Source organism: Hippocampus guttulatus, chromosome 4 (assembly GCF_054856545.1).
Source record: "Hippocampus guttulatus isolate MCC_2025c chromosome 4, RoL_Hgut_1.0, whole genome shotgun sequence".
Classification (NCBI taxonomy): Eukaryota; Metazoa; Chordata; class Actinopteri; order Syngnathiformes; family Syngnathidae; genus Hippocampus; species Hippocampus guttulatus.
Window position 1 is genome coordinate 5,634,476 of NC_141264.1, and position 27,443 is coordinate 5,661,918.

The window sequence follows — 27,443 nt, forward strand, 5'->3', positions numbered from 1 at the left end:
ATGATTTGAATTAACAGACAAAGAAACAAACAAATGTACTTTCTGTTTGAGACAAGTGCTTGGAATAACAATTTGCATACTGTAATTGCCTTATTTATTTTTCTAGCATTTATCATGTACTAAAGCTTTATTGGTTTTGTCAAAGGTGACTCCATCAACATTCTTTCATAAATGTGTCAATGTTCACTCACTTTGTCGCTGATTACTTTTTTTCATACTGAATACTTCATAAGTGCATATTTCATGTGAAACAAACCAAGAAATGTACCAATTTATGTGTATATGTTGACTGGTTTTTTTTATAATCAATTTTGCTTCGGTTGAAGATTGCCTCAACTTTCAACTCATTTAAAGGGACTTTAATTATAGGTTTTGTTGCGTTGAACAAAAGTTTCAAGTTGCTGTCATTTTACAGCCATTTACTGTGCAACATGAAAAATGCTTGACGATACTAAATGTGATAGTACTATTTAAGTGGGCTCTTCCACTGGATGTGCATATTTAATGTTAGCATTTAACCCCCCCGCGCCCCCCAACCCGCCCCTCCAATTATATCAGTGTTTCTCAAATAGGGGGGCACAAGGCTCCGTCAAGGGGGGCGCGTCTGTCCTCGGGGAACATGCTTTTTTATTTTTTTACTGTCCTAAAATAACGTGCAGTGGCACTCTCATTGGCAGACTTTGCGCAGGGAGCATTCTATGTATTATGTAGCGCTTGGCTTCACTGTGACTACGGCGGCAGACGAGGAAAGATCAGTGAGCTTACTGTGTCTAAAAATGTTTGTTACAGACAGCATGAAGCGAAATAAATTAAAGCGCCACTTAAAGACATTACACCCCAATCACGCTGGTAAGCTGCTAGAGTTTTTTTCCAGCGAAAACGTGCCGAATATTGCCAACAATCATCCCGCTTTGTGACTGCTACCTCAGTCAACTGAAATACAGATCCCAGGTACACTTTGAGCAGGAGCCGAGTTGCTGAGTCCTGCTTCAAACCTCGCTTTGAAAAGCTGTGCATTGCAAAACGTGCTCATTGTAGCCATTAATCCAGCAGAGATGAAAGTCCTCTGGATTTTCCCGGAATTACGGATTTTCAAATTTTAATGAAAATTTCTCCGGAGAATTCAGGAAAAATTGCCTAAAATTAATCCGGATGTTAGTTGACAACATTGAACGAACACGCGTTTGAGTTCATTGTTTTGCTTTCACGAGTGTAGCCATGTTGAGGCACTAACACTAGTAACAGTAAAGAGATTTTCATCTCTTTTTGTCTCACACTTGCTAAACCCCAGTGGAATGAATAAAAGACGCCGTGGACAAGACAGTTGTTGTCGTAAAAAATATATTTGGACAAAAAGGGAAACACACGGAATGACAGAAAAACGTGTCCGTCCGACTTCGAGTGTTGTCTCGGCTAACTTAGCTTAGCTGTTGTCGTGTGTGACGTCGGTTGCGTTGGCGAGAACGGAAGACACAAAGGGTGCATGAGCCCGATCACTTAACTTGATTCGCAGGCCCGAGCCTGAAGCAAACCCGAGATTTCACATTTTATTTGTGAGGACTCGGGAGGAGGAGGGGTGATTTCTGATAACACAGCCTGTCTTTTGGAACAAAATCTAAGTTAAACAAGACTGGATAAACATGGCATGACATGACAACAGGGGGGACGCGAGATGTTTTCCTCTTCCGAGGGGGGCATGACAGAAAATAATTGAGAACCACTGAATTATATACACAGTAATAATGTAGGCCACAAGTGTTAAATCCTCCTTCACTTTAGCCGTTAACTTGGATGTTACAACCTTACTATCGTATATTGGTTTGAATTTGGGAAACGTTTCCAAAACGACAAAGGTTAATATCTTGGACACTGAAACACTGCTCATGTTTATTTGAAACCAGTTTACGGTAGGGATGATGAAAGATTGAGTTATGATCATTGCGATGAAGGAAACACATCTTTGTGTTTTATGAAGCCGTGGGAACATGCACTGGACATTAAAAAAAGAGAACATTGTAAACTCCTCTTATCACTCCCTTTGAGCCAGTGGTGATCAGCTGCTTATGTCACTTCTCTGTCCGAATACATAATCCGTTGTCTTGCAATAGTGAGAGAACCGAATTAAGAAGGAATAAGGGAGTAAAATTTGGGGAGCGCTGACACTCGAGTTTGTCATTTCGGAGTTGAAGCCTTGGAAAGTAAGTGTGCTTTGGCTATAATAGCCTTTTGTGTTAATGCCATTGGGACTGGACATTGGGAGGAATCATTTTTTTTGGTTGGGTCCTTTTGGCCTTTGAACATCCCGTTTGTGTTGGTTTATAGGCGATGGAGAAAAGACATCGAGTCAGCAAGTTGTGTATTCTGCGTGTGCTCTTAAGCCTTGCCTCGGTTGCGACAATTATCACGCTTTGGACTATTGCCCTGACAGGAGGAGATGAAGGTGATGATGTTGCTGCTCCTTGGGACAGGTACGTAACAGTTTAGTGATGCTGACGGGAGCATTTTTATCTGGCTTGGTCTTTAATCCTCATATGTAGTTCCTGTACAAACAAAACCAATATCAGGTTTTGAACATTTTAAATGAGAGAACACCCTGCACCGTTTGACAGCATCAACCAAGCCCCTAATATCCCAAATTTTTATATTGGGCGCCACGGTGGTCGACTGGTTAGCAGGTTAGAAAATGAGAGTGAGGAAAAAAAACCCTTTTACTGCCTCTATTTTCCATAAAGCCGTGTGTGTGTGTGTGCGCGTGTGCGTGTTATCCCCTCAGGTACCGACTCCCCACTTCACTGATCCCTCTCTCCTACAACATTACCCTGTGGCCTCATCTAAGCCCTGACCCCGACTCTGGTCTCTACCTCTTCACGGGTGAGTCACAGCATTCAATAGTCGTATCATAGGAAACACTGGGACACTCTGCACAATATATGCGCTATGCAAAAATCAGGAGATGCTCGTTTTTCTGCAAAAGCGGAGCTGCGCTGTCTGAAAATATAAAGCCCAAAATGTAATCTTGTTGACCAAAGTTCACGAAAATGTTTGCTGTATACCGGTAGTCTCCTCTTTTCTCCCATTAGGTACTTCTACTGTGGTGTTTGGGTGTGCAACAGGAACCGATCTGATCCTGATCCACTCTTACAGGCTCAACTACACTTTGCTGGAGAACAAACACATTGCTCTGCTTCTTGCTTCAGGTGCATTCAACATACACACCGACAAATACTCACAGAGAGGGATTACTGTACACCAAGTGTGTTCTAATTTGCAGCTCAAGAAACACTATATTAAGCCGTTCACGCACCCTGTAACCTGACAACGTGATAAGCTGTCCATTGTGGTAAACACTGTCCCTGAAAGGGTGAATCATGATTGTTTTGACCATTTATGTGAAGTTAAACATGTCTGGAAAACCATTGACGTGAGCCGAATGTCATTTGGTGATCAGTCCAGGCTTGGATGCAAGCGTGCATACTGCATTTCACTTTGTATTTTCATGCAGGCGATGGTTTTGTTCCAAGTATTACGGCCACCTGGTTGCAGCCAAAGCAACAGTATCTGGTGGTGCAGCTAAATGGCGTTTTAACTCAAGGAGAGACATACCTTCTGTACACCGAGTTCACTGGAGAGCTGGCTGATGACTTAGCTGGCCTTTACAGAAGTGAATATGAGGAGGATGGAGTCAGAAGGTAAGTTGTATTGTATATTTCAGTGCAGTCTTTGCATATCAGTTTTGCACGAGGTAATTCCAGGCGCTCCGAATGACGGTGACTTGTTCACAGGATTGTTGCTAGCTCTCAAATGCATCCAACTCACGCAAGAAAAACCTTTCCTTGTTTTGATGAACCAGCAATGAAAGCCGTTTTCAATATAACCCTCATCCACTCACCTGAAACTGCAGCCCTGTCCAATGGTGATAAAACAGGTCAGTTTGAACCGCACTATTCATTCCGATTGTAGATAGGCCCTCTGCTTCTTTTGTTTTAGCCTTGAATACATTCAAACATTTGAAATCTTCTCTTCAAATCTTTTCTTTGTAATATAATCACGTCCCCAAATGTTATCGACCGAGTAAGGTTGGGAAAAATGTGATGTGTCAATTAAAATCATCATAATTCAGGAGTTCCGGCTCCGACCCTCCTGTGTGGAGTTTGCATGCTCTGCCCGTGCCTGCGTGGGTTTTCTCCGGGTACCCCGGTTTCCTCGCACATTCCAAAAACATGCGTGGCAGGTTGTTGGAACACTCCAAATTGTCCCTAGGTGTGACTTTGACCGCGGATGGTTGTACGTCAATGTGTGCTCGGCGATTGGCTGGCCAGTTCAGGGTGCCCCCCGCCTACTGCCTGGGATAGGCTCCAGCACCCCCTGCAAGCAACCCTTGTGAGGAGAAGCGATTCAGAAAATGGATGGATGGATAATCCAGGAGCAAAACATTTTTCTTCATGAAGAAAAATGCACTTTTGCGATTTCAAGTAACCACACACCACAACTAAGTATTATAATTTTTGCATGCCGTGGGTGGAGGATGAAATACAACAACTGGCTGCTAGGATGACGTTCACTCCCTTCCCGGTCCTCTGCAACGAATGTGTCTCCCATTGATTTGTGGAACAATCTTTTGTGTTTGCGGTTATTTCAGATGCAGTCAACACAACTATTGATGGCATCGCTGTGACAAGGACCACATTTGAGCCAACTAAGAAAATGTCAACATATCTGTTGGCCATTGTCATTTCAGACTACACACACCTCACTGATACACAAGGCGACATCTTGGTAATATTTGATTTGTGGCAATTTCTTTTTTTATATTGTAATATGTTCTCCTCCAAATATGCTTATCATTTGTGTCACCAGGCTTGAGACCCTCATATTAATATATACAGTATATATGCCCATTTTAATCACATTGTACATGCTGACTCGAATTGCTGTATAATTCCACACACTTAAAATGTGAATATCAAAGTACTTGTGTTATTTTCTTCTCTTTCGAAAACTTACATTAAGAACTGATGATGTGCAATCAAAACATGTGTGTTTTCAGTTACGCATCTGGGCTCGGAAGAAGGCCCTGGAGCAAGGACAAGGAAGCTATGCGCGTAGTGTGACGAGACCCGTATTGGAATTTCTTCAATTCTATTACAACATCTCCTATCCTCTAAGGAAGTTGGGTGGGCCTCATTCATAATTACAATTTTCCCCTGATATTTGCACTCATATTTCATCAAGAAAAATAATTCTGGAGTTACTCAATTGTTGAAGTGTGTTCAACTGCCAGTCATTCTCAAAAACAACAGCAAAATGCTCTTTTATACATGCTTGTCTGTGAAAACATTCGAGGCTGCCTCCAAAGGCCGTCCAATTACTTTTTCTCCTGCTCTCTCATCCAATAGATCAAATCGCTCTGCCAGACTTCTATTATGGGGCGATGGAGAATTGGGGTTTGGTGACATACAGAGAAAACAAACTGCTCTACAGCCCCTTGACCTCCTCCAGTCGAAATAAACAGAGCACAGCCACCATCATCGCTCATGAACTAGCGCACATGGTCTGCTGATGATTTCATTCTCGTACTTAAAAAGGAGTCCTTCGGCTGAGTGATTCACAAAATATGGTGCTGCGTGATGTCATTCTCTCATGCAGTGGTTTGGTAACCTGGTGACCCTGCGGTGGTGGAATGAGGTGTGGCTCAATGAGGGCTTTGCTTCTTATGTGTCTTATCTGGCAGCTGACCGTTTTCAGCCAACTTGGGGCATGGTGAGGACCTCATTTCGTTCTTTATAGTTTCAATATTTCTCCATATATGCAGCTAAGCAGCTTCTCTTCTTTTCTTGGCAAAACATTTTCAATTTTTTTTTCTGATGGTTGTTTAAGATGTTCCAGTCCCACTTGGGAAATGATGCTAATGTTACTCTTTTGAGTGGTGTGCAGACAGTTTTGTTTTGTTTGCCTACCTACGTAAATCTCGTGAAACTGACTCAAGATATCACTGTTTCTTTGTTCTAGAAAGATCAGTTTGTGCTCCAAAAAATCCACAGAGCGTTTGCAGTCGATGCCTTCACCTCGTCTCATCCTTTGTCTTCGAATGAAGACAGCATTTTACTGCCTGAGCAGATCAGTCAGCAGTTTGATACCATCTCATACAGCAAGGTTTAACACATGCATACATAACTCAAACACCCAACCACATCCACACACACTGGTTTCCATGTGGGCCGGGGACCAATTATTTATCATTTCTTGGGAATGGTAAGGAGGCTGGGCCGTCACTGCTGCAATGGCAGCGGTGCAGGCAGGTTGTCTGGTGGAAGTCTGATCGAGGGAGAATGTCCCCGGTCAGGTGCATGCAACACATGGGGCTCGTCTCTTTCATAATTGCCACTGGCCCTTCCCGGTTGTCTGCCCTCAGGGTGTGACGATGGCAATGTGTGGTGGCGCCGGACCCTTGTCTCGGTCAGCTTCAGTTGCTAAAATAAGAATACAGTATCACCAATTTCTCTGAATAGAACTTTTATTGACTTTAGTTTCACATTATTCTCAGAACATTTTGCTTTTCTTAGCCAGATGTGGACATTTTTTCAGTCTCTTGCTTTAAATGTTTCTCACAGTCATGCTTTGCAAGTGGTGAATAAACCACAGGTGGGCATTCCGTCACTGGGACGGAAGGGTCCGACCATCTGTCCAAGATGGACGCCCATTTGGGGGACGGAGGATGTGAAGTTTTTTTTTTTTTTTTTTTTAACGACGGACAAAGCAAGGATGGCAGTGGATTTTCATCCATCCCCGTAATCATCCCTAACCGGGTCAAGTACCAACAGATTCTCGTTTCATAAACGACTGACAGAAACACGCCCAGCCTGTTTTGCGTGCGTCATCCACCACGACTTCAAAGTGGACTGAATGTGAAATATCACGACGTGCCGCTTGTCTCGTGCGTGTTCACAGTGTTTGCTTCAAGCGGACAAGACGAGGAGTGTACTCGTCCTCCGTCCAAAAAATGTTTACACATCTCCAGTGAGTCTGGTTGTGTTCACAGCTAAATGCTATTGTTCAGTTAATTCCGTTTTTCACGGCCCTCTGAATAGGGATCGTCGGTCAGCATGGAAGGATCACTCGTTCTGTACTTTTTTTGATCATTTATTAGAGCGCTTTGCAGTAGTAGTAGTTGTAACAGAAGTAGTAGCAGAAGCAGGTAATAACCTAAAGCACACATACTGTACATGATGTAAAAAATAAATACCGGTACATCTATCTTTCTGCATCACGATGTAAATATGTATATAATTGACATTAATTAAGACCTTTATTTTAACAATACGTTTAATACTTTAATCAACCATGATTTCACTATGTATTATTATCGTCATCATTATTCATTATTTTAAACGTAAGAAACCATACAACACAAACATATCAAGTCGAATCGAACAAAAGAACTTCAAGTCCCAACGGTCCAACCCGGAAGTGGAGCGCCGGCATGATTAACCCCAGCTGCAACGCAATTTGCTTCATTTAAACATCAAATTGCAGCCGGACAAACATTACAACTATGCAAAAAAGAACTAAATGGACACCACTGTTACAGCAACACTTTAGCCCACGCTGTTTAAAATGCCGATTGCGAACGGTAACTGACTGTGATTGCACAGCGATGCGGCTAACATAAAGCACAACGGACACAATGCAAAGCAGACAAACAAAGCAACCGATCATGATCGAATCTAAAAGGTAACTTTACATATCTGGTAAAGAAAAGCGGACACACACGTAGCTTACCATTGGGCCATGCCGACGACGAAGTACTAACGAAACAAACTGAGATGCCGCTTTTTATACGTCGTGCGAACGGTCACCTGTCAGTGGCAGCCCCGCCCCTCTTAAAGCGCCAGGTGAATCCAACAGCTATCTTGACACTTAAACAGTTGTAAACAATTCAATCGAGCCGGTGAAGAAAGCTGGCTGTGTTGTAGGCCTCTCCGTCCCCTCCCACACCATATCTGTGTGTATGTTGGGGGTTTTTTCGGCTCCATCTACTTATTCATGCGCATGTTCTACCGTATTGGCCCGAATATAAGATGGTGTTTTTTGCTTTGAAATAAGACTGAAAAAGTGGGGGTCGTCTTATATTCGGGGTCTAGACATTATACCCATTTACGACGCTAGATAGCGCCAGATATCATTGAAGCGAATGCTGAACTTGACTCCCCAGGCCAAAGTGAACCCCTGTCACGAAGAATAAAAATAAAAATAGCGGTAGCACGAAGAAGACAAATAAAAAATAGCGGTAAGAAAGAAAAGAGAAGAAAATAATAGAAGAGATGACAGAAAATGGAGAAACGTAGCGGCAATCTAGAGAAAAGTGGCTCGAAGATCGGCCAGGTTAACCAGCAGCTGAGGAGAAGTTAGGATGTAATTTACATTTCAAAAACCAGAAGCCATTCATTTACGAATGGGATTGTACTTTAGTTTACATATTTAAATGTTCCGATATTAAGATTTGAATGAGGCAAAATAACAGGCTTTTTCTCTCAAATATATTGTTAGAATCATTTGTTTCAGATGTACTGTAATTATTTTCTGTATAAAAATTAGTTTGGTGTTCAAAAAGTCTTTTTTCAAACTTGAGTCTTGAAAAACAGGGGGTCGTCTTATAATCAGGGCCATCTTATATTCGGGCCAATACGGTACATTTTTAATGATGTGAGGCAGCCAAAAAGTTCTTTTCAACCTACTCGGGTGAAATGGGCTCAGGACAAAAATTGCCTGGGAACGCTTCAAACGCGCCACTGGTCACCCAACCGCACGTACTGCATTAGAACGCGCCGGCAGAGCACAGTGAGGCGTGGGTGGACTTATTTATTAATTGCAACACTGGAGATTTTTTTTTCCAGGGCAGTTGTCCGGCCAAAGAGGACTGCCCTGGCCAGTACCAGCTTTGAAAAGCTTGAGTCAAGGGGAACATGTCCCTATTGGGTCCTCCATCTACCTTACTTTGAGGAGGAGAAGCAGCAGGGGGCTGAACATGGGGAAAAAAAAGGAATCAAATACTTTTTTTGCGTGTCAAGTTGTTCACGCTGTTCATAATGTATAGTTTTTGTGAGTAAAGTGGTCCATACTGTTTCACAATTGTGAAAAAATCACTTTTTTTTAATTGTTTTTTTTTTTACTGCCGGTATTAAAATAGTCATGACTCAAATGGGGATTTTTTTTGGGGGGGGGGGGGTGTAAGAACAGAGGCGCTTTAAAAGGACAATGACGGACAGGGTTGAAGTACCATTATTTTATGAATAAGGACAGGGGGACAATAACGGAAGGACGCCCAGGTTGTGGACTGAAGACGGAACGGCAAAATAGTGTTAAGTGCCCATCGATGGATTAAACGACTCATGCTTTTTCACTGTCTGTGAATGACACGGCCGCCACACCCTAAGCGATACGGCGGAACTCCACTGCACACTAATGCGGTGTGTGGGGTTTTGCCACAAGATTTCATAAGTGGCTGAGACTCGATCCCTGGTTTTGAGGCAATTCAAAATTTTGATTGCAGTTCCACAATGTGGCAACATCACAAATTATAGACAGAATGCACAGGAGCATTCACACAGGGGAACTATCCATTTCTGTGTTTTCGCAAATGAGGCACAGCCGCCCACTGCCAAATCGTAAAAATAAACAACATATAAAATACACATATTGTGCTTTACACCAATATATTCTCTGAGGGAGTTTTGTGTTGCTTGACTGCGATTATACCCTGTTCCATTGATTGTGCAAATGATGTTTTATTCCAGCTTTTCTGATATAGTCTTCGATGCAAATGACAGTCAAAATAATTTTCAAATCATAGACCACCAGAGTATTAATCTAATGTTTTTGAGGAAAACTCCCAACGATAACAGTATGTTTTTCCCCCTCAAAAATATATATCTGAAATGAATTGTTTCAAACTATGCACAACTGAGTTTCAAAACGTTTGATCCATTGTCAAGAACTGAAAATTGGGATTTGTTCAATTTACAATTTGGAGGAAAGATATCTGAACTGTTCACGTGATGTTTTAATACAGGACCACTTTTTTCACAAACTCTCTCTCTTTCTCTCTCTCTCTCTCTCTCTCTCTCTCTCTCTCTCTCTCTCTCTCTCTCTCTCTCAAACCCACGAGAATACATCTGGTCCCAAATCTGCTGATTTGAACTGAGCCAAACCCATTTTTCAGAGACAGGAAAAATTGAATTTAGGAAACTTTTAGGTTTCCTCCCTTTTGTGTTCAGACCAGCCAATGCTGCAGAGTAATTCCTTCCAGCATGAGATGAAAATCACATTTTTTGTTTTTGTACCAAGGCAGAAAGTGGTAGGTCAGAAAATCAGAGGTCTTTTTCACACATTGAAGGCAGAGACTTTTCAAGTGCCAATCGGCTGTCTTCCCCACGATTCTGGCCCAACACATGACTCCCATTACCTTCTTGCGACCTTGCACCCTTGCTGGGACATGGTGCCCCAAATTTTAAAGGATGCAAGAATTTTAAATTTGTTATGAAATAAGGGGTCTTCTGTTAAATTGTAACATGACCTGTTAAAGATGTTTACTGGAAATACCTTTTTAGTTTGATATGAGCTCCTCAAGCTGAAAATTTAACAAATAATTTTTTCTTTACAATCTAGACCAGGGGTACCTAATACGTCGATCGCAGACTCGTCCCAAGTTGATCGCGAGTGTTGTAGAAGAAAAACAAACATTTGTGTGTCTCTGCATGTTAGTGTTGCAGCTCCGAAAAAAGAGAGCAGTGGTGTTGGTTTTTAAAACGTATACCGGAAATGCTTTTCACAGTCTCAATAAATACAGGCACGTCCTTCTCCGACTCCGTGCCTTCTCTTTTGTCATTCGACTCGAGAGGCGTTCAAGGACCTCCTCTGAAAAACATAAATTAATGATTTTCTTCAATGACACAAAGAAAATCGAAAATAATCCACAGAAAATCAAGATAGGAAATCACAAAATAAATTCTGGGGGGGGGGGGGGGGGGTGAACACACAACAAAGGAATAAATAACATAAACAATTCTGAGACAGTCCAGTCTCCTACATTAGTAATATATTTTTGTTTTAATACACACTGACCCTAATCATCCTATCAGTCTCACTTTCACAAAAAGTATTTTAAAAATAAAATAAAATAAAGCAGGTCATCTACGGTGGCACGTGACTTGCGTCACTGAAAGTTGTTCGCACTCAGCAGTCTGCAATTGCAGGTTGTGATCAGAGCTGTTGTGCTATATCTTTTGTTGTTATCATTATTCTCATTCAGAGTTTGTTTCATGTACAATTCACCGAGGGCATGGGCAAAGAATGTGAATCTGGATGTCAAGGTGGTAGTGGACCCCAAATAAGCAGGCACGAGGGAGGAGCAGGGTGTACTTGACGAATTGTATTAAAACAGAGAAAAAAACTAAATCCTAAACAAACAAAGTCCTGAAAACAAAAAGAATCCAAAGTAGCAAACAAAAACCATGACTGAAACAAAAACTATCAATAACCGAAACATGACCGGAACAAACACACAAACACCCACAATGACCTGGCACTGAGTGGTCGTGCCGGGAGTCCTTTTATACGATCTGTACTAATCACATAACGACCAACAGGTGTGCAGCTGCAGGGAGAACCCTACACTGCCACTTGTTGGTCACAAACAGAATCATGACACTAGAAGGCCGAGAGAAGCATTTTAAAACGGTACGCGTGAGCTACAATAGTTAAGAGGCTGCAAAAGTCTCGTCGCATGCTTCCGCGTCAGGCTGTTGCTCTTCTTGGCATGCGTGTGTAAGTACGTACTTATGCGCATGCGCGGTAACGGGTCGATCGCGGAAGGTTGGTTGATCGAAAAGTAGATCTTCGGTCATAAAAGTTTGGGCACCCCTGATCTTGACGATGTTGGGAACAGGCTGTTGAACATGATATTTTGGAGCAGATATATTATTTTATTGTATGTATTAGACTGTTATCATTGGGAACTTTGTTCAAAAACATCTGAACCATAATGTAACGGGTGATCACGTGAACAGTAGGTTGATGGATGACTGTCATTTTCATTGACTATTTAGTTTGTAGGAACGTGAGCATAATATCATTTGCATAATCACTTGATCGGTATCTGTATTGTGTCATTGATTTTTGCTGTTGCTTTCTGGTCCCTCAGGGTGCAGCAGTTTTGAGAATGCTGTCTGGTTTCCTGTCAGAGCCTGTCTTTGTCCAAGGACTCAATGTATGCGGTCTTGTTGAAACACATTTTTATTCATTAGTTTTGCTTCACCAATTTTATTGATAAATCATAATTAGCAATATTGTCCACAACCCACAAACTAATTGCAAATCTAATGCAGCATCATCTGCTTGTCTTTTTTTCCCAGAAATATTTGAACCACTTTGCCTACAGTAACACAATAGGAAATGACCTATGGGACAATTTACAAACGGTAATGAGTTTACATTCCTTTTATTACAGAGATTTGATTAAATCTGCTGCTGCTTATTGGTCACCGGAGATGAAAATATCATTCAAATCTCAGGTCTTCAACTAAAGGTTGATGTCAAAATGCACAAGTGAATGTATGGATTGTATTAGAAATAGTGTGAAATGCATGAAAAATTACACAAATACAAAACTTTTAATATGTGACTTTGTTAAAGCTTCTGTAATTCTATCATATGACAAGGTGAATGCAAACAAATATATTAATAGAGAACTGATTCTTAAAAAAAATCTGATAAATGCTTAGGGCTCTAGTTTCATGCCTGACGTAAATCCGGCGTGGCATTTTTGTGTGTCAGATGTGTCAGAACGGTAGCCTCATCAGATATCTGTTGAGTTAAGCCCATTTTATTGGAATGAGAATAACAATAATAATTTGCTCGATCAACTGATTCCTACAATGGTTTTGAGCAGTATTTCCTAGGGATATGAGAGCACATTGTAAGGGGTACAGGGAAACGTAATTTATTTCCACAATGATATTTAAATAGTCCTTCCATAAGCCGATCAATAAAATGGTATGGGTGCGCTACAACTTGTTTCCTTGGGGAGACAATAATGTGTAGCTCAGCCACACTGATGAATAAAAAAAAGGAAAACTATTTTTGTGGGCCTAAATCATATTCAGTATTGTGTTGTGTTCTACATTGTGAGGGATGGAGTTCTCATGGCCTGACAAAAGTGTACATAAAGCAACAATGGTGGGAAACCACTGATTTAGAGGGTTTGATGCCCACTGTTCACGTTTTTATGATTAAAATACATGTGACATCCACCACTCATGTTCACAGAGCCCAGAAACTGCCTGCCTCTGCCCCAGTCAAATTGACCAAAGTCGCGTTAGACTGCTTGTAGTAGTATTTCGACATGGTACGAGCAAGTGTAAATTAACTTTCTCCCACCGGGCCTTCATGCAAAGGCACACCTTTGTTAGGGCCAGTAAGTCCAGCTTGGCGTAGACCGGTCTGCCAAATTGAAGCCTTGTGCCTGTATGAAAATCAGGGTGTGCTGGGTTTTGCGCTCTATCGCACGTGCGCTAAAATAGTATAACATTAATGCAGCCTTTCTCAACAGGCTGTGGAAGCCAACAATCTGTATCTTCCTCATCGAGTTCATGACATCATGAATCGTTGGGTGCTCCAGATGGGCTTCCCTGTCGTAATGATCGATACTGCCACAGGAAAAGTGACTCAGAAGCATTTTTTGCTGGACGCTGAGTCCAAAGTCTCAGTGGAATCACCATATAAGTATGCATTGTTTTTAATAAATAAAATTGTATTTTGATGGAAAAAATAGGATTTTTGATGCAAATTATTTTATGCTATCCAATTTGCTTTTATCATGAATTTGACAGCTACGAGTGGCTGATTCCAATTCAATGGATGAAGTTTGGCGAGGTCCAAAGACCTATCTGGTGGCTGATGAAAAAAACAGGTATTGAACAAACGGACGACCGGTAATTTAATATATGTATTAAAAATGCACAAACAGGTGCTTATAGGATTGATGACATGCTCTTGTTCCATAACACGACTTCACTTCATAGAACACAACCATAATGTGTCGTTCTTCCATTCATTCTCTATTCTTCCATCCATTCTCTGTCGCCCTTGTTCTCATTCGGCATGCAGCTGACTTATGGCGAGAGGCTGGGTACGGCCTGGACCGCTCACCAGTAGAGACAAAGAACCAGTCACACCAATTCACACTATTTTTGTGCCCAGAACAAGTCTAGCACAATGTGTGTGGGCAAGGGTGGAGTTTTCTTTCTATTGTTATATATTTGTACGTGGATGTAGGTACAAAGTGGGATTTGCGCCATTATGGCGATGAACACACAGCCTACTCTCTGGACCATACCATGGTTCGCATTGCCGGCAGTAAGTGGGAGCTGAGCCGAAAAACAAAGCTTTCGATTTAGTAGTCAATCAAGGTTCCTATCATCACCTATGGTCACAAGCTGTCGGTCATGACTGAAAGAACGAGATCCCGGATATTAGCGGCTGAAAAGTTACCTCTGTAGTCCCGGCTTTCCCTTCGAGATAGGGTGAAAAGGCCAGTCATCCGGGACGGACTCAGATGAGGTGGCTCAGGCATCTGGGCAGGATGCCTCCTAGACGCCTCCCTGGTGAGGTGTTTCACGCACGTCCCACCGGCAGGAGACACGGGGGATGACCCAGGAGATGCTGGAGAGACTATTGTCTCCTGGCCGGCCTGGGAATGACAAAGGAGCCTTTGGGAAGATTTGGAAGAAGTGGCTGGGGAGAGGAAAGTCTGGGCTACCCTACTAAAGCTGTTGCGTTCTCATTACAAAATGGATGGATGGATGGAAACCATTGGGTAGCATGTCCGCCTCACATTACAGTGATCTCGGATTCTATTCCAGACTCCCACTTTCCTGTGTAGGCTTTGGATGTTCTCCCCATGCCTGCGTGCGATTTCTCCAGTTTCCTCCCACATTCCAAAAACATGCATGGAAGGTTAATGGAATGCTCTAAATTGTTCCTAGGTATGATTATTAGCGCAAAGGTTTGTGTGTGTGTGCCCTGCAATTGGCTGTCAACTATTTCAGGGAGTACCCCTCCTCCTGCCCGAAGACTGCTGAGATAGGCTCTAGTATGCCTGGAACTCTCATGAGGATAAGTGGTTTGGATAATGGATGAATGGAAACAGACACGCTGAAGTCTTTGCAGAAGATTGAAGCACAAAGTATGCTTATAAAGAATTACAATCCTACCTTCATGGGTGGATGATGTCATGTTGGGTCAGTGCATCACAAATCACCACTGTGAAGTGGGCAATTGGAGACTGCCTTCCACATAGATCGTTTGTGTGCTTGTCTCCCACGCATACCTGTACTGCGACCCAGGGGTGTTGTTTTAATAAACAAAGATGATGAAAACAATAATAATCCGCTAGCAGGCCCAACATGACGCAGCACGGTCTGCTCAATTCCCAAACATGGTAACCTAGACTTGCCCAGGGATGAAAATGACAATGGTTTGAAGTTAGATTTTACCTTGAGTGCATGTGTGCTTGTCTACATGGAGTCCTACCAGTCCATTTAGAGTGTTCAATAACCTATATGACGTTTTGTTAAAGCGAGAGGAAGAAAGTATATTGTGATAAGCCACACAAGTAGTCTGGAAGTGAAATTCAAACCTAAAACCTCATATCCCTGGTTGATTGCCTGGCCTACATTGAAGGGGAAATGAAATCTCTTAGTTTGTAACTTGAAAGATTTTTTTCATCACACCTGGAGCCTTTCTGACAAAGCTGGCAAATCATGTACCGTGCTGTATATCCTCTCCTGCCTTGCCTCTTTTAGAAGTAAACTTGGAGATGAGGAGTGGCGGCTTGTGGATTCTTGCTAATATCAACGTCACAGGTTATTATCGGGTAAATTATGATCCAGGAAACTGGGAAAGACTTCTGGCTCAGCTTATCAGAGATCATCAGGTACAGTACTTAGCCATTATTTTGTGGTCCTGTCTTACTTTTTAGTGGAATAAATAGAATTGCTATCATGTTGTATGTGCGAACATTAAAATGTTTTGCGCAGGTTATACCGCTAGCAAACAGAGCCCAGCTTGTGGATGATGCCTTCAATCTGGCCAGGTAGAACATTCAAGTGTGTCTATGATTTTCTTCTCCATTTTCAACCTGTTACAGGTCATTTGCTGTTACACGTGACAACACTAAGTGGACTATTTCCTTTACTTCTATTCAGTTTACCAATGAAAATCAAGGCGAACATTCACTTTTTCCCAGCAAAACAAAACAAAATACAGAAACCAAAATTATGCCAAAACGTCATCCAAAAACAGCAACTCTGAATAGGGTGAAACGCTACAAAGAAGATTCATTATTTTTCAACAAGGTTTTAAATTAAATAGTCTATAAACAAGTCACATTGAAGCATTTGTGTTTACTTTGCAGAGCTCGGCTCGTCTCTGCCTCGCTTGCTCTGAGAACCACATCTTATTTATATGCTGAGACTGAGTACATACCTTGGCAGACCACTTTGAATAACTTTCAGTATTATTACCTAATGTTGGACCAAACTGAGGTCTATCATCCTATGCAGGTACGTATAAAGTAACTTTTAATCAAAAGTGAGACACGTCATGTTTCGACCTCGTAGCTATGGAAAACAACATTTACAGAATGTACTTCACTCACTTTTCTGAAACACTTCCAGGAGTACATGAAGAAGTTGGTCACCCCTCTTTACCTGTATTTTAAAAACATGACATCAGACTGGATCCAGATTCCACAGAGACACACAGACCAGTGAGTATATCACGATAATTGGAGTGTATTGTGGCAGGAAAACACACTTTCAAGAACAACACAAAAGACGGCAAGATATTTTTAGGTTGTACTGTGCTGAGGCTTTCGGACCATGTATTAAGTACGCATGGAGTACTTGGTGAGCCCATATCAATGCTGAGCCACAGACAGTACTGTTGATGTTTGACATTTGTTGGTTGCTGTGAGTTGTGGGAAATTGTTCAGCCATCAAGGTATACAGCGTGTGTTGACTGTTCAAGAGCTTAAAAGTAAAAATCCAATGTGCATTAGTTATATGTGTCGCTTGCTTGATCGATATCATTTAGTGCTTCTTAGAGGTGAACCGTGTAAAATTATGTTAATTTAAGAAAAGATACTATACATTTTCTCACGATTCAAAGCCGTTCCCAGAATTCTTCCTAACATGTACAGTATGTGTCATGCTTTTGTCAAATCAAAATCAAATATATGCTGCTTAACAGAATTCAATCGTCTCGCATTAACTGACGCTAATCTATGCATCCCCCCCAAAAATTCAGTGCCACTCTGCTGACCTTTTGGCTTTGAAATGACAGTGTTTGAAACAGCAGTCGTCATGATGATGTGATGAGGAGATAACACTGAATGATTTTTCAAACTTAAATAACTTTAAAACGTATTGCAATCCAAGCCACCTTCAGGGAGGATGAACAGAGGGTATTCCAAGGCACACACAATAAATGGACCAATGACAGATCCTGCTAATGGCCATGCTGTTTCTGTCCTGCAGGTACAATCAGGTGAATGCCATCCAAATGGCCTGCAGGACTGGAATAACACATTGCCAAAAGTTGACTAGCACCTGGTTCAAGCAATGGATGGACAACCCTCAACATAACTTGTGTGTGTGTGTGTGTGTGTGTGTGTGTGTGTGTGTGTGTGTGTGTGTGTGTGTGTGCGTGTGCGTGTGCGTGTGCGTGTGTGATACATGATATTAAATTTTTTGGAACATATGACCATCGTGTATTTCTCTTGACAGAATCCATCCACACCTGCGGGATGCAGTATACTGCAGCGCCATAGCGTCTGGTAACAAGGCAGAGTGGGAGTTTGGCTGGGCCCAGTTCAAGAACACATCTGTCGCCAGCGAGGCAAATCAGCTCATGTCTGCCCTTGCCTGTACCGGCAACACACAATTGCTGAAGAGGTGAGCGCATTCTACTCATTCACGCTTTGCATACAAATGATCTCAATTGGAATCTATCTGTCTTCAACAGCTGTCATCCCTGATTTCACAGGTATCTTTCGTACACCTTAGAGCCATCTATGATTCGCAGGCAGGACGCCGCTTTCGTAATTGGGGCTGTGGCCAGCAAGAGTTTGGGTCAGGAATTAGCATGGAACTTTGTTAGGCTACAATGGGACTACATGTTCACTCAGTAAGTACTCTACAATGATGCATAATTCTGTGGTAAATGGATAGGAACGAATGTGTGTGAAATTTGATTTTGATTTGTCTTTTGTTCATCATCTGGTTTCTGGTTTAACGTTACATTTGGACAGGTCATTTTAGTTTCCCGTCTTGTAATTTCATATTTATATGTGCCGTACAACTTCAACAGAGCAATGATAAAATGAATCAGAAACAAAGAGTGTTGGGGAACTCGTTCAAAATTCAATTCAAAAAGCTTTTTTTATTGAATGAACGTATTCAGTTCATCCATCCATTCATCCATTTTCAACACCGCTTATCCTGAACAGGGCCATGGTGTGTTGCTGGAGTTTATCCCAGCTGATTTAGGGCGGAAAGCAGACTGCACCCTGAACTGGTCGCCAGTCAGTCGCAGGGCACATACAAAGACAAACGACCATTCACACCCGCATTCACACCGTCACTGAGTGGGAACTGATCCCAGGCTGGCTGCACACAAGCCTGGCGTGTGTACCACGGCGTCGTGCGTAGTTCGTAGTTCATATATTTGTATTCAATGATTTATTATAATTACTTTTTACACTACATTACAGTGTGCCATTACCCTGAAAATACTGGCATTTACCCATTTTTGCCACCCATTCATCCTTACGAATAGACAGCTGCAAGTTACTCATGAGGAAAAACTTGTGTCAATGCTCCTTTTTGTCATGAGGAATTCGAACAAAACACGACTGGACTCTTTAATGTGCAAGCACAAATATAATCAAAGGTAGAAATCAGGCTGATGTAGATAATGAGCGATGATAGGCACACACCAAGTAAACTCACTCATGTTCAGGTTACCATAAAACAATGACACACCTGTGACTTCTGGTGACTCCCACCCCCTTCCCCCTCGCAAAATCCAAGTGCTTCGAGATGGTCTAATCACGAGGCCCAAGGGCAGACCTTGAACATGCTGTCGGGAATATTTCTTGCAGTTGGCCTGAGAACGCTCATGACCATGATAAGTGGAATAAAGTGGAAACTGTTTCTGGTTAACATGTTCTTTTTTCTAGATATAGTATGGGCTCCTTCAATTTTGCCTTGATAATTGATGAAGTCACAGCAAGGTTTTCCACACCTGCCCACTTACAACAGGTCGGTCAATGTTAAGAATAGTTATGTGTTTTATGGATGTTTCTGAAATATTTTTCATGCCTCTTCTGGTAGCTGGAGGATTTTGTGAGCGAGCACCATGCTACTGGCTTTGGTTCAGCAACTCTGGCAGTGGAACAGGCCCTGGAGAGGACAAGAGCCAATATCAAATGGCTACAGCAGAACAAACAGGAGATCTTAGACTGGTTCACCAGCCAGACAGACCAGTGAAGTATCAGAAAGTAAATGTTAGTCACTTGCTTGTTTAAAAAAAACTTCTGGGGCTGTGGAGGGAAATTAAAGTCTGGGATGCAATATTACAAGGTAAACATATAGTCAATATAAAAAGTGTACGACTTTGTTTAAATGACCAAAATAAATAATTGAACAATATTTTTTCCACCGTTATTGTGACCAGTGGCATGTAGGTAGTGTTAATTGTATCAGCTATTTTAAAATTTTCACTCAGTTTTAGTCCAGTGTCAATTGTGCTTGGGGTGTGTGTGTGTGTGTGTGTGTGTCTATGTATACAGTATATATATTATTAATCACAATGGTCACGGGGGATGCTGGAGCCTATCCCAGCTGTCTTCGCCCAGTAGGCGGGGGACACCCTGAACCGGTTGCCAGCCAATCGCAGAGCACACATTGATGGACAACCATCCGCGCTCAAACTCACACCTCGGGACAATGTAGAGTGTTCCATCAACCTGCCACGCATGTTTTTGGAATTGGGGAGGAAACGCACGCAGGCCCGGGGAGAACATGCAAACTCCATACAGGGAGGCCGGGGCTGGGATTGAACCTGGTAGCTCTGCACTGTGAGGTCAACGCGCTAACCACTGGTCAACCGGGCCGCCAAAATATAAATATATGTGTGTGTGTGTGTGTGTGTGTGTGTGTGTGTGTGTATATATATATATATATATATATATATATGTATCCACATATTTAGTGTTGAAGCTGGTCTGTATAATAATTTGTGAACATTTAAATATTTGGTTCCAAATTGCCATCCAACTTATTTTTGGGTGTCCTATAAGTAACAGTACTGTACAAATGCATCATAATTCTAAGATTAGAATGACAAGAGTTTATGTAGAAAATATGATTGTGAATGGGTTGTGTTTCGGTCAATGAATAATTAAATCTAGTTCACAGACTGCAAGAAAACCGACAGTTTTGCTTTAATGATCAGATTTGTCATTGCCACCAACACACACGTAATAAATAGAAATAAAATCAAACCATGAGCAACCAATGAAATGCAAGACAATAATTTCAATTACAAGCACTTGGAACAAACAGTGGGCTTTGCTTTCACTTGGACCAGACACAACTAATGACACGGGAAAATTAGAAATATGGTAAGCCATACATACTGTATGTGACTATTTCATTGTCAGAAGCAATTTGGTTATTGGTGTTATGACATTAAAAAAAACAATGAAAACAAGATACTCTCAGCATGTGCTGATTTTCCCTTTTTTTGCCACACGCCAAAAATATTATGATTGAATATTTCACAGTTTGTAAAACAATCTGCAGTAAAATATGCGCAATAGTATAAAATATGAAAATCAGTAAGATAAAAGAAAAATTCACACAACCAAAACAAAATTTGCACTTGATTGGCTTGCTTCATGTCTGGCTACACTGTGGAACCCTTCCAAGAGGACACACTTTGTAGTAACACCGTTCTGGCTACTTTTCTGAAACCCCAAAGAAAATAGTCTAACGAGAGTCAACATACCGTATTTTCACGACTATAAGGCGCCATTAAAAGTCTTAAATTTTCTCCAAAATGGACAGGATGCCTTATGATGCAGAGCGTCTTGTGTATGCGCGGAGTTCCAAAACCTCACTGACAGCCGACACGGTTTATATAGAGAAAAGGCGGAAGTGACTGTGGACAGGCATGCGGCAAAGAAGTCGGCCAATCAGTGAAGGGTGGGCGTGTATATATACATATATGGAGAGAGAGAGAGAGAGAGAGAGAGAGAGAGAAAAGGCAGACGTGAGTGACAGGCATGCGGGGAAGAAGTCCGCCAATGAGTGAAGGGTGGGCGTGTAAGTGGACGCTAAAGGGATGCTACAAGCAGGTACCAACACCTGTATAGAGTGTGGCTATGTGCATTGTTGCAAAACAACTTCGGTTTTGGTTTCTAAGAACCCCCGAAAATAAATTCTACAAAGAGACACGCCTACGAAGCTCAGTTCAAACTTCAAGCCATCGGTTATACTTTTGGCATGCGTGCCCATCTCACAGCAGCGGTGAAAAACCAAGTCAAGCAAATGAACTCTGAGCTTGCCGTTATTCCCGGAGGCTTGACTAAAGAACTCCAACCGCTGGACATCGGCATCAACCGGGCGTTCAAAGTAAAGTTGCGAGCGGCATGGGAACAATGAATGATCGATGGCAAACACAACTTTACAAAGAGTGAGAGGCAGCGCCGGGCGAGTTACGCCACAATTTGCGAATGGATTGTGGCTGCTTGGACGAACGTGTCTGCTTGCACTGTTGTTCGAGTTTTTGGCAAAGCTGGCATCATTTCTGTGGAGCCACATGGCAATGAGAGTGACTGACAACGAGAGGGAACACTGCGTTTTTGATGGATTACCGGTACTTGCACAATTGTTCAATTCTGATATAGAGGATGAGGACTTTGATGGATTTCTGGGTGATGATTGATCGAAAAACGTGAGTACATTGTACGATGGCTAAATAAAATACAACGGAACTCAGTTTTGCTTCCGTTGCCTTTTTAAAAACGTGTTTTTAGCTTGTATCTGTATGTCTTGGCATGCTACCGTATGCTACAAGCTAACGTGTTTTTAGCGTGCGCGCATGCATGCCGTATGTTTAAGCTGCCGTATGTTTTACCACTTTAAAATTGCGCCCAATAATACAGTGTGTTTTGTCTATGTGTCAAATACAGAAATAGCACCCATTAATGAGACTGCGCCCAACCATACGGTGCGCCGAATGGTCGTGAAAATACGGTAACTAGTCCCAAAATTGCATTTTATAGCAACAGCAATTATAGCGCACGTAAGGTATTGCTCTGAGTGTTTTGAATATTTTCCGGTTCTGAGAAGCCCCTCTGACACAGTGGGGATTTCGCTGCTGCGATGTTATGTCATATGTTGTTGAGTGTGTCCCGCATGCTGCGGTGGCCAAGCCAACATACAGACGTGGCTGGGAACCAAGACATCATGTGGCGGCTGGAACTTATTTTGTATTATTACGATATGTTATGCTCACTATTACCTTATGTTCACTGAATTTAAGCAAAGCGATGTAATGGCATTGATTCCATAGCTGTATCCCCCGTGTGCACGTTTTGGTTTGGTAACAGCTCGTGTATGTTGTTTTAATAAAGCTCGTATATCTGATGGCGCAAGACAACAACTCTTCATCAGATACCGTCCTTGAAGCTCCACAAGCGGAAGTAAACCAGGAAGTAGACTGAAATCTTGAAATTATCTGCCCTTTCTCTTTGAAGAATGCTGAGCGAATGTAAGTGATTTGAGTCATGCGCAGAGAAGTGAATAATTTGGACTTTAGAGGAAGCACAGAGCAGGTGAGGACATTTTTGAAGATACACACGGCATACATACAAGGTACAACATGAGACAAACATGCAGTTAGTCACTGAGACGACCAATTGCAGCACGGAACCACTTGCGACAAGTTCACGTCAACATCAAATTTTACAAGGAAAATAAAACATTTAGCTCCATCACCCACACATGTTTCTATGTGTGTATTTAGTGTGTTTCGCCTCATCAGTTGTAGGAGCGGCTTGGAATGCAATAATCATGCGCCCGTTGAGGGACACTTTATATATATTAGACTCAGCCGCACATGTTAAAGAGTTCTCAAATTGTAATACAAATCATACCTTGGTTTTCGACCATGATCCGTTCCAGAAGGCTGTTCGAAAAGTGATTTGTTCGAAATCCGAAACTATTTTATGAGCCCATGATTCAGGGCTAAAACGCTATGTATAAATAACATAAAAACAGATTTGCGTAAATCACAACAAACACGTCTGCTCACAATGAACTAAGGAAGGCGAGAGGAGTCAAGTAGCGTATTCTGGTTTGCTCAGTTTGGTCGAAAACAGGTTTTCGGTTGTAATCCGAGGCATAAAAATATCAAATTTTCTGGTCGAAATCTGATTTGGTCAATAACAGAGACGTTCGAAAACTGAGGTTTGACTGTAGTTGTTTCGCCTTTACAGAGGTACGGTATTTTTCACTGACACGATTAGAGATTCACTTTAATTTTCAAATGTTTGGACTGCAAATGGGTGCATTTGATTTGAGGTCAATTCATTTCTTTGCTGCTGCCACAAAAATGAACATGTCCCTACACATTCACTGTGATTGATTAACTACAAGTCCAGAGTGTAGTCTACCTGTGTAGATAATAATAACGATGCGTGTGTGTGTGTGTGTATATATATATATATAAAATGATTACCGCCCAGTCGCACTCACCCCCATTCTTATGAAGTGCTTTGAGCAGTTAGTCATGCGGCACATTAAGTCTGCCCTCCCCCCCACCCTGGACCCTTACCAGTTCGCATATCGGCCTAATCGATCAACTGCAGCTGCCATCTCCATTGCCCTCCACTCAGCCCTCACCCACCTGGAGACCAAAGACTCACACGTCAGAATGCTGTTCATCAACTTCAGCTCAGCATTCAACACCATCATCCCGCAGTGGCTCATCCACAAACTGGACCATCTGGGCCTCAACACCTCCATGCGTAACTGGCTGCTGGACTTTTTGACGGGGAGGCCACAGGCAATTCGGGTAGGCAGAAATACCTCCCGCACCATCATGATGAACACGGGGGCCCCCCGAGGATGTGTGCTGGGCACGCTCCTCTTCACTCTGCTGACCCACGACTGCACTCCCTCATCCTGCTCCAACCTCTTCATTAAGTTTGCAGACGACACGACTGTGGTGGGTCTCATCAATAACACCGATGAGACAATCTACAGGAGTGAGGTGAGCAGGCTGGCCATGTGGTGCAAAGACAACAATATCCACCCGAATGTGGAAAAAACGAAGGAGATTGTTGTGGACTTCAGAACACCCAGCATGCTCTGCTGACCATCGACGGTGCCGCAGTGGAGAGGGTGAGTAGTCCCAAGTTCCTTGGTGTGCACATCTCTGAAGACCTGACCTGGAGCCTAAATACTACCTCACTGGTCAAAAAAGCCCACCACAGCCTGTACTTCCACCGCAAACTGAGGAGAGCAAGAGTCCCGCCCCCCATGATGCAGACTTTCTATAGAGGCACCATTGAGAGCATCTTTACCAGCTGCATCACCGTGTGGTACGGCGCTTGCACCGTGTCCTGCAGAAAGAGTGCAGCGCATTGTGAGAGCGGCTGAGAAGATCATTGGTGTCTCCCTTCCTCTACTCGCGGACACTTACAACTCTCGTCTGACCCGCCAAGCCACCCAGATCGCAGGAGACCCCACCCACCCGTCTCACAGCCTCTTCGACGTGCTGCCGTCAGGGAGGAGGCTGGGATGTCTCTCTGCTAAATCCACCAGGCTTAAGAACAATTTATTCCACCAGGCGGTCAGGAGACTAAACTCCCTCCATGTTCTGCCCGCACCCCCCGCCCCCGTCTACCCCTGCCTCCTGCCACAATCGGTGTCCCTCCTCCAGCATCTGACATCCGATTATTGCACTTAAAACAAGTCACAACGAATATGCAATAATCACAAGTGCCCTGGTTGTCTGTTGTTGCTATTTATTTTATTTATTTTTATTAACATATTTATGTATTTATGTCTTATGACATTTTTATGTAAATTTTATCTGTGTGTCTTCAATGCACTACATGTTTGCACTGTGGTTGAGAGAGCAAAGTCATTTCATCTGTGCTGTATGTTACACATAAATCATATTTGACAATAAAAGCTGACTTGACTTGACTTGACTTCTTCATCAACGGGATAATAGGAAATACCTGGATGAATATTTATCAAATTAACACCTCTCTAATAGTGTCAGCAAGAAAATAAACATCAACAGTGTAAAGCAGCTCTGAATAATAATACATAACGATAGTTATAAAAACGAGTTGTTTGGCAAATCTTTGGCCAAAGGCGTAGGTGCGATTTAGCCGTTAATTTAAGGAGACTTAAAAATGTGGCCTATTGATTTAATTTTCACAGTTTATTCTCCCTTAAATGTACCAGTCTATAGAACTGACACAGGTAAACATTTAACAAGGACACAAATGGCCTTTAGACAAGCTGGATGTTAGCTCATCATAACTGTAGTGTCATTTTTCCAAAACAATAACCATTGACTCTTGTTTTGTTTCCGGAGACAATTCCAAACTTTTGTCGTCACTTTGTAAGGTCAATTGACATGATATATTCAACACAGAGCACATCATGTGACCGGTGTCTTCTTATTGAATGTGACTGCCCGCAATTTTAATGAGTGTAAACTAAATGTATCTCATTCTCATCACACGCTGCCTGATCAACCTCTCAAAACACACATTGTCAAAATAAAACAATTAACATTAGAACATGGCATTTTGCATTGGAAAAGTGTTAGTTGCTTCCATCCTTGCAATGGGGGGAAAAAGTGCAGTGAAAGTCAATTGGTGCTGCCAAGACTTCAACATCAACATCATGTCTTAAACGCTCGCACGACCGGACCTCAAGTGACCTCACTGGAGAATTTTCTCTCGCGTGTCAGGCAGTTTGAGGGCCACCACGCCGCCGCAGACCAGCGCAGCAAATGACAGCAGGATGGGGATGGCTTTGGTGATGCCCACAAAACTGGCGAAGATAGAGCTGCCAAGAACCGCCGCCAGCTTACAGAGAGCATTCAGGACGCCAAAGGCTGTTGCCCTGGGATACAGACAGATGTAAGAAGTTTTTATTTGATCCCCCCCAAAGCTGAAAATATCTTGATGCGCCATTTTTGGCAGAAAGTAGAAATTGTAACCCCCAGCCCGAATTACTGTGGTCAAAATGTGATGCCAGATTGACAAATTGAGCACTCCCGGTTAAACAAGAATGTAACACATATCAAATAAGTTCCACAGATGTGGAGGTAAACAGTTTTAATGACGACACAAGATCAATCTGATTGGATGCTGATGCGAAGGTTTTTTTTTGGAGAGATTCATTGATGTAATTTCATTATTTTTCTGTTTTTCACCTTGCAGGAAAAAAAAATCAAATGAAGTATTCAAAGAAAAAAAAAGCTGTGCATGATTTTAGAGTTTGAATCCTCTGAGCGCTGCGATTACAGTCAAGCCCATAAATATTAGGAAACAATGGACACAATCTTGTTGGCTCTTAATACCACCACAATGGATTTCGTGCCAACTATTGTTAACTGCTGAGGCAGGTTAAGAAAGACATAAAGAACAAATGCCGGGGTCATCAGTCAGAAGGAGTCATCTTGCATCATGACAACGCAAGGCCTCACACAGCAGCCCAAATGGTGCAGACCACCAACAAGCTAGGCTGGGAACTGCTTCCTCATCCCTCTTACAGCCCAGACTTTGCCCCTTCGAGGCACCAAGTTTGAAAGTGACGATGAAATCAAAAGTATTGTGAGCCTGGCTGAGACATCAATCCAAAGATTTTTACGCTGGGGGATTATGGAAGCTTGTGCACAGATGGGAAAAGTGTGTAACACTGCCGGGAGACTATGTGGATTTTTTTTTCTTCACTAAGCGTCTATCTGTATTAGAAGTCCTTATACCAAAAAAAAAATCACCTAATTTATTGAATGACCCTCGTAATATTACTTGTCGTCATACAGTTCTATGTATGAATTATTGTTTGTATCCCCACTCCCGATGTCTTTTCTGTCGTGCTGTCTGTCCCCTCAAACCCTTTTCTGTCAGGCTGCTTTTTCAGTTAACATTTCATCAATACAAACAAGCACGGAAGGAGTTTTTCACACTCCCCTTGTTGCACAGCAAAACTGGTGTTGCATTAAAAAAAATCTGCATGACCATGAAAATGAACAGGGCAGGTTAAAAATGAATCAATAAAACAAAT

The 27,443-nt window shown here is 42.3% G+C and overlaps 2 protein-coding genes across 2 annotated transcripts in view; one reads left to right on the forward strand and one right to left on the reverse strand.

The window, feature by feature from the left end:
- The first annotated feature begins 2,325 nt into the window (after window positions 1–2,325).
- On the forward strand, window positions 2,326–19,744 carry LOC147205744 (aminopeptidase N-like). Its single transcript, XM_086109495.1, has 23 exons — window positions 2,326–2,468; window positions 2,774–2,871; window positions 3,081–3,197; window positions 3,503–3,689; window positions 3,783–3,925; window positions 4,640–4,776; window positions 5,048–5,174; window positions 5,397–5,551; window positions 5,647–5,760; window positions 6,010–6,153; window positions 12,200–12,265; window positions 12,411–12,476; window positions 13,607–13,779; window positions 13,887–13,966; window positions 15,861–15,991; window positions 16,095–16,150; window positions 16,472–16,619; window positions 16,734–16,825; window positions 17,595–17,705; window positions 17,844–18,011; window positions 18,103–18,243; window positions 19,298–19,379; window positions 19,452–19,744. Exons 1-23 carry the CDS (start codon window positions 2,326–2,328, stop codon window positions 19,605–19,607), a joined length of 2,835 nt encoding a protein of 944 aa, XP_085965621.1. The 3' UTR covers window positions 19,608–19,744.
- A 795-nt stretch (window positions 19,745–20,539) lies between these two features.
- Window positions 20,540–27,443, reverse strand: part of LOC147205745 (synaptic vesicle glycoprotein 2B-like) — a 34,763-nt gene continuing 27,859 nt past the window's right edge. Inside the window, exon 15 of the mRNA XM_086109315.1 lies at window positions 20,540–26,276. Coding sequence (XP_085965441.1) covers window positions 26,093–26,276 — 184 coding nt within the window. The 3' untranslated portion in view covers window positions 20,540–26,092. The remainder of the gene's footprint in view (window positions 26,277–27,443) is intronic.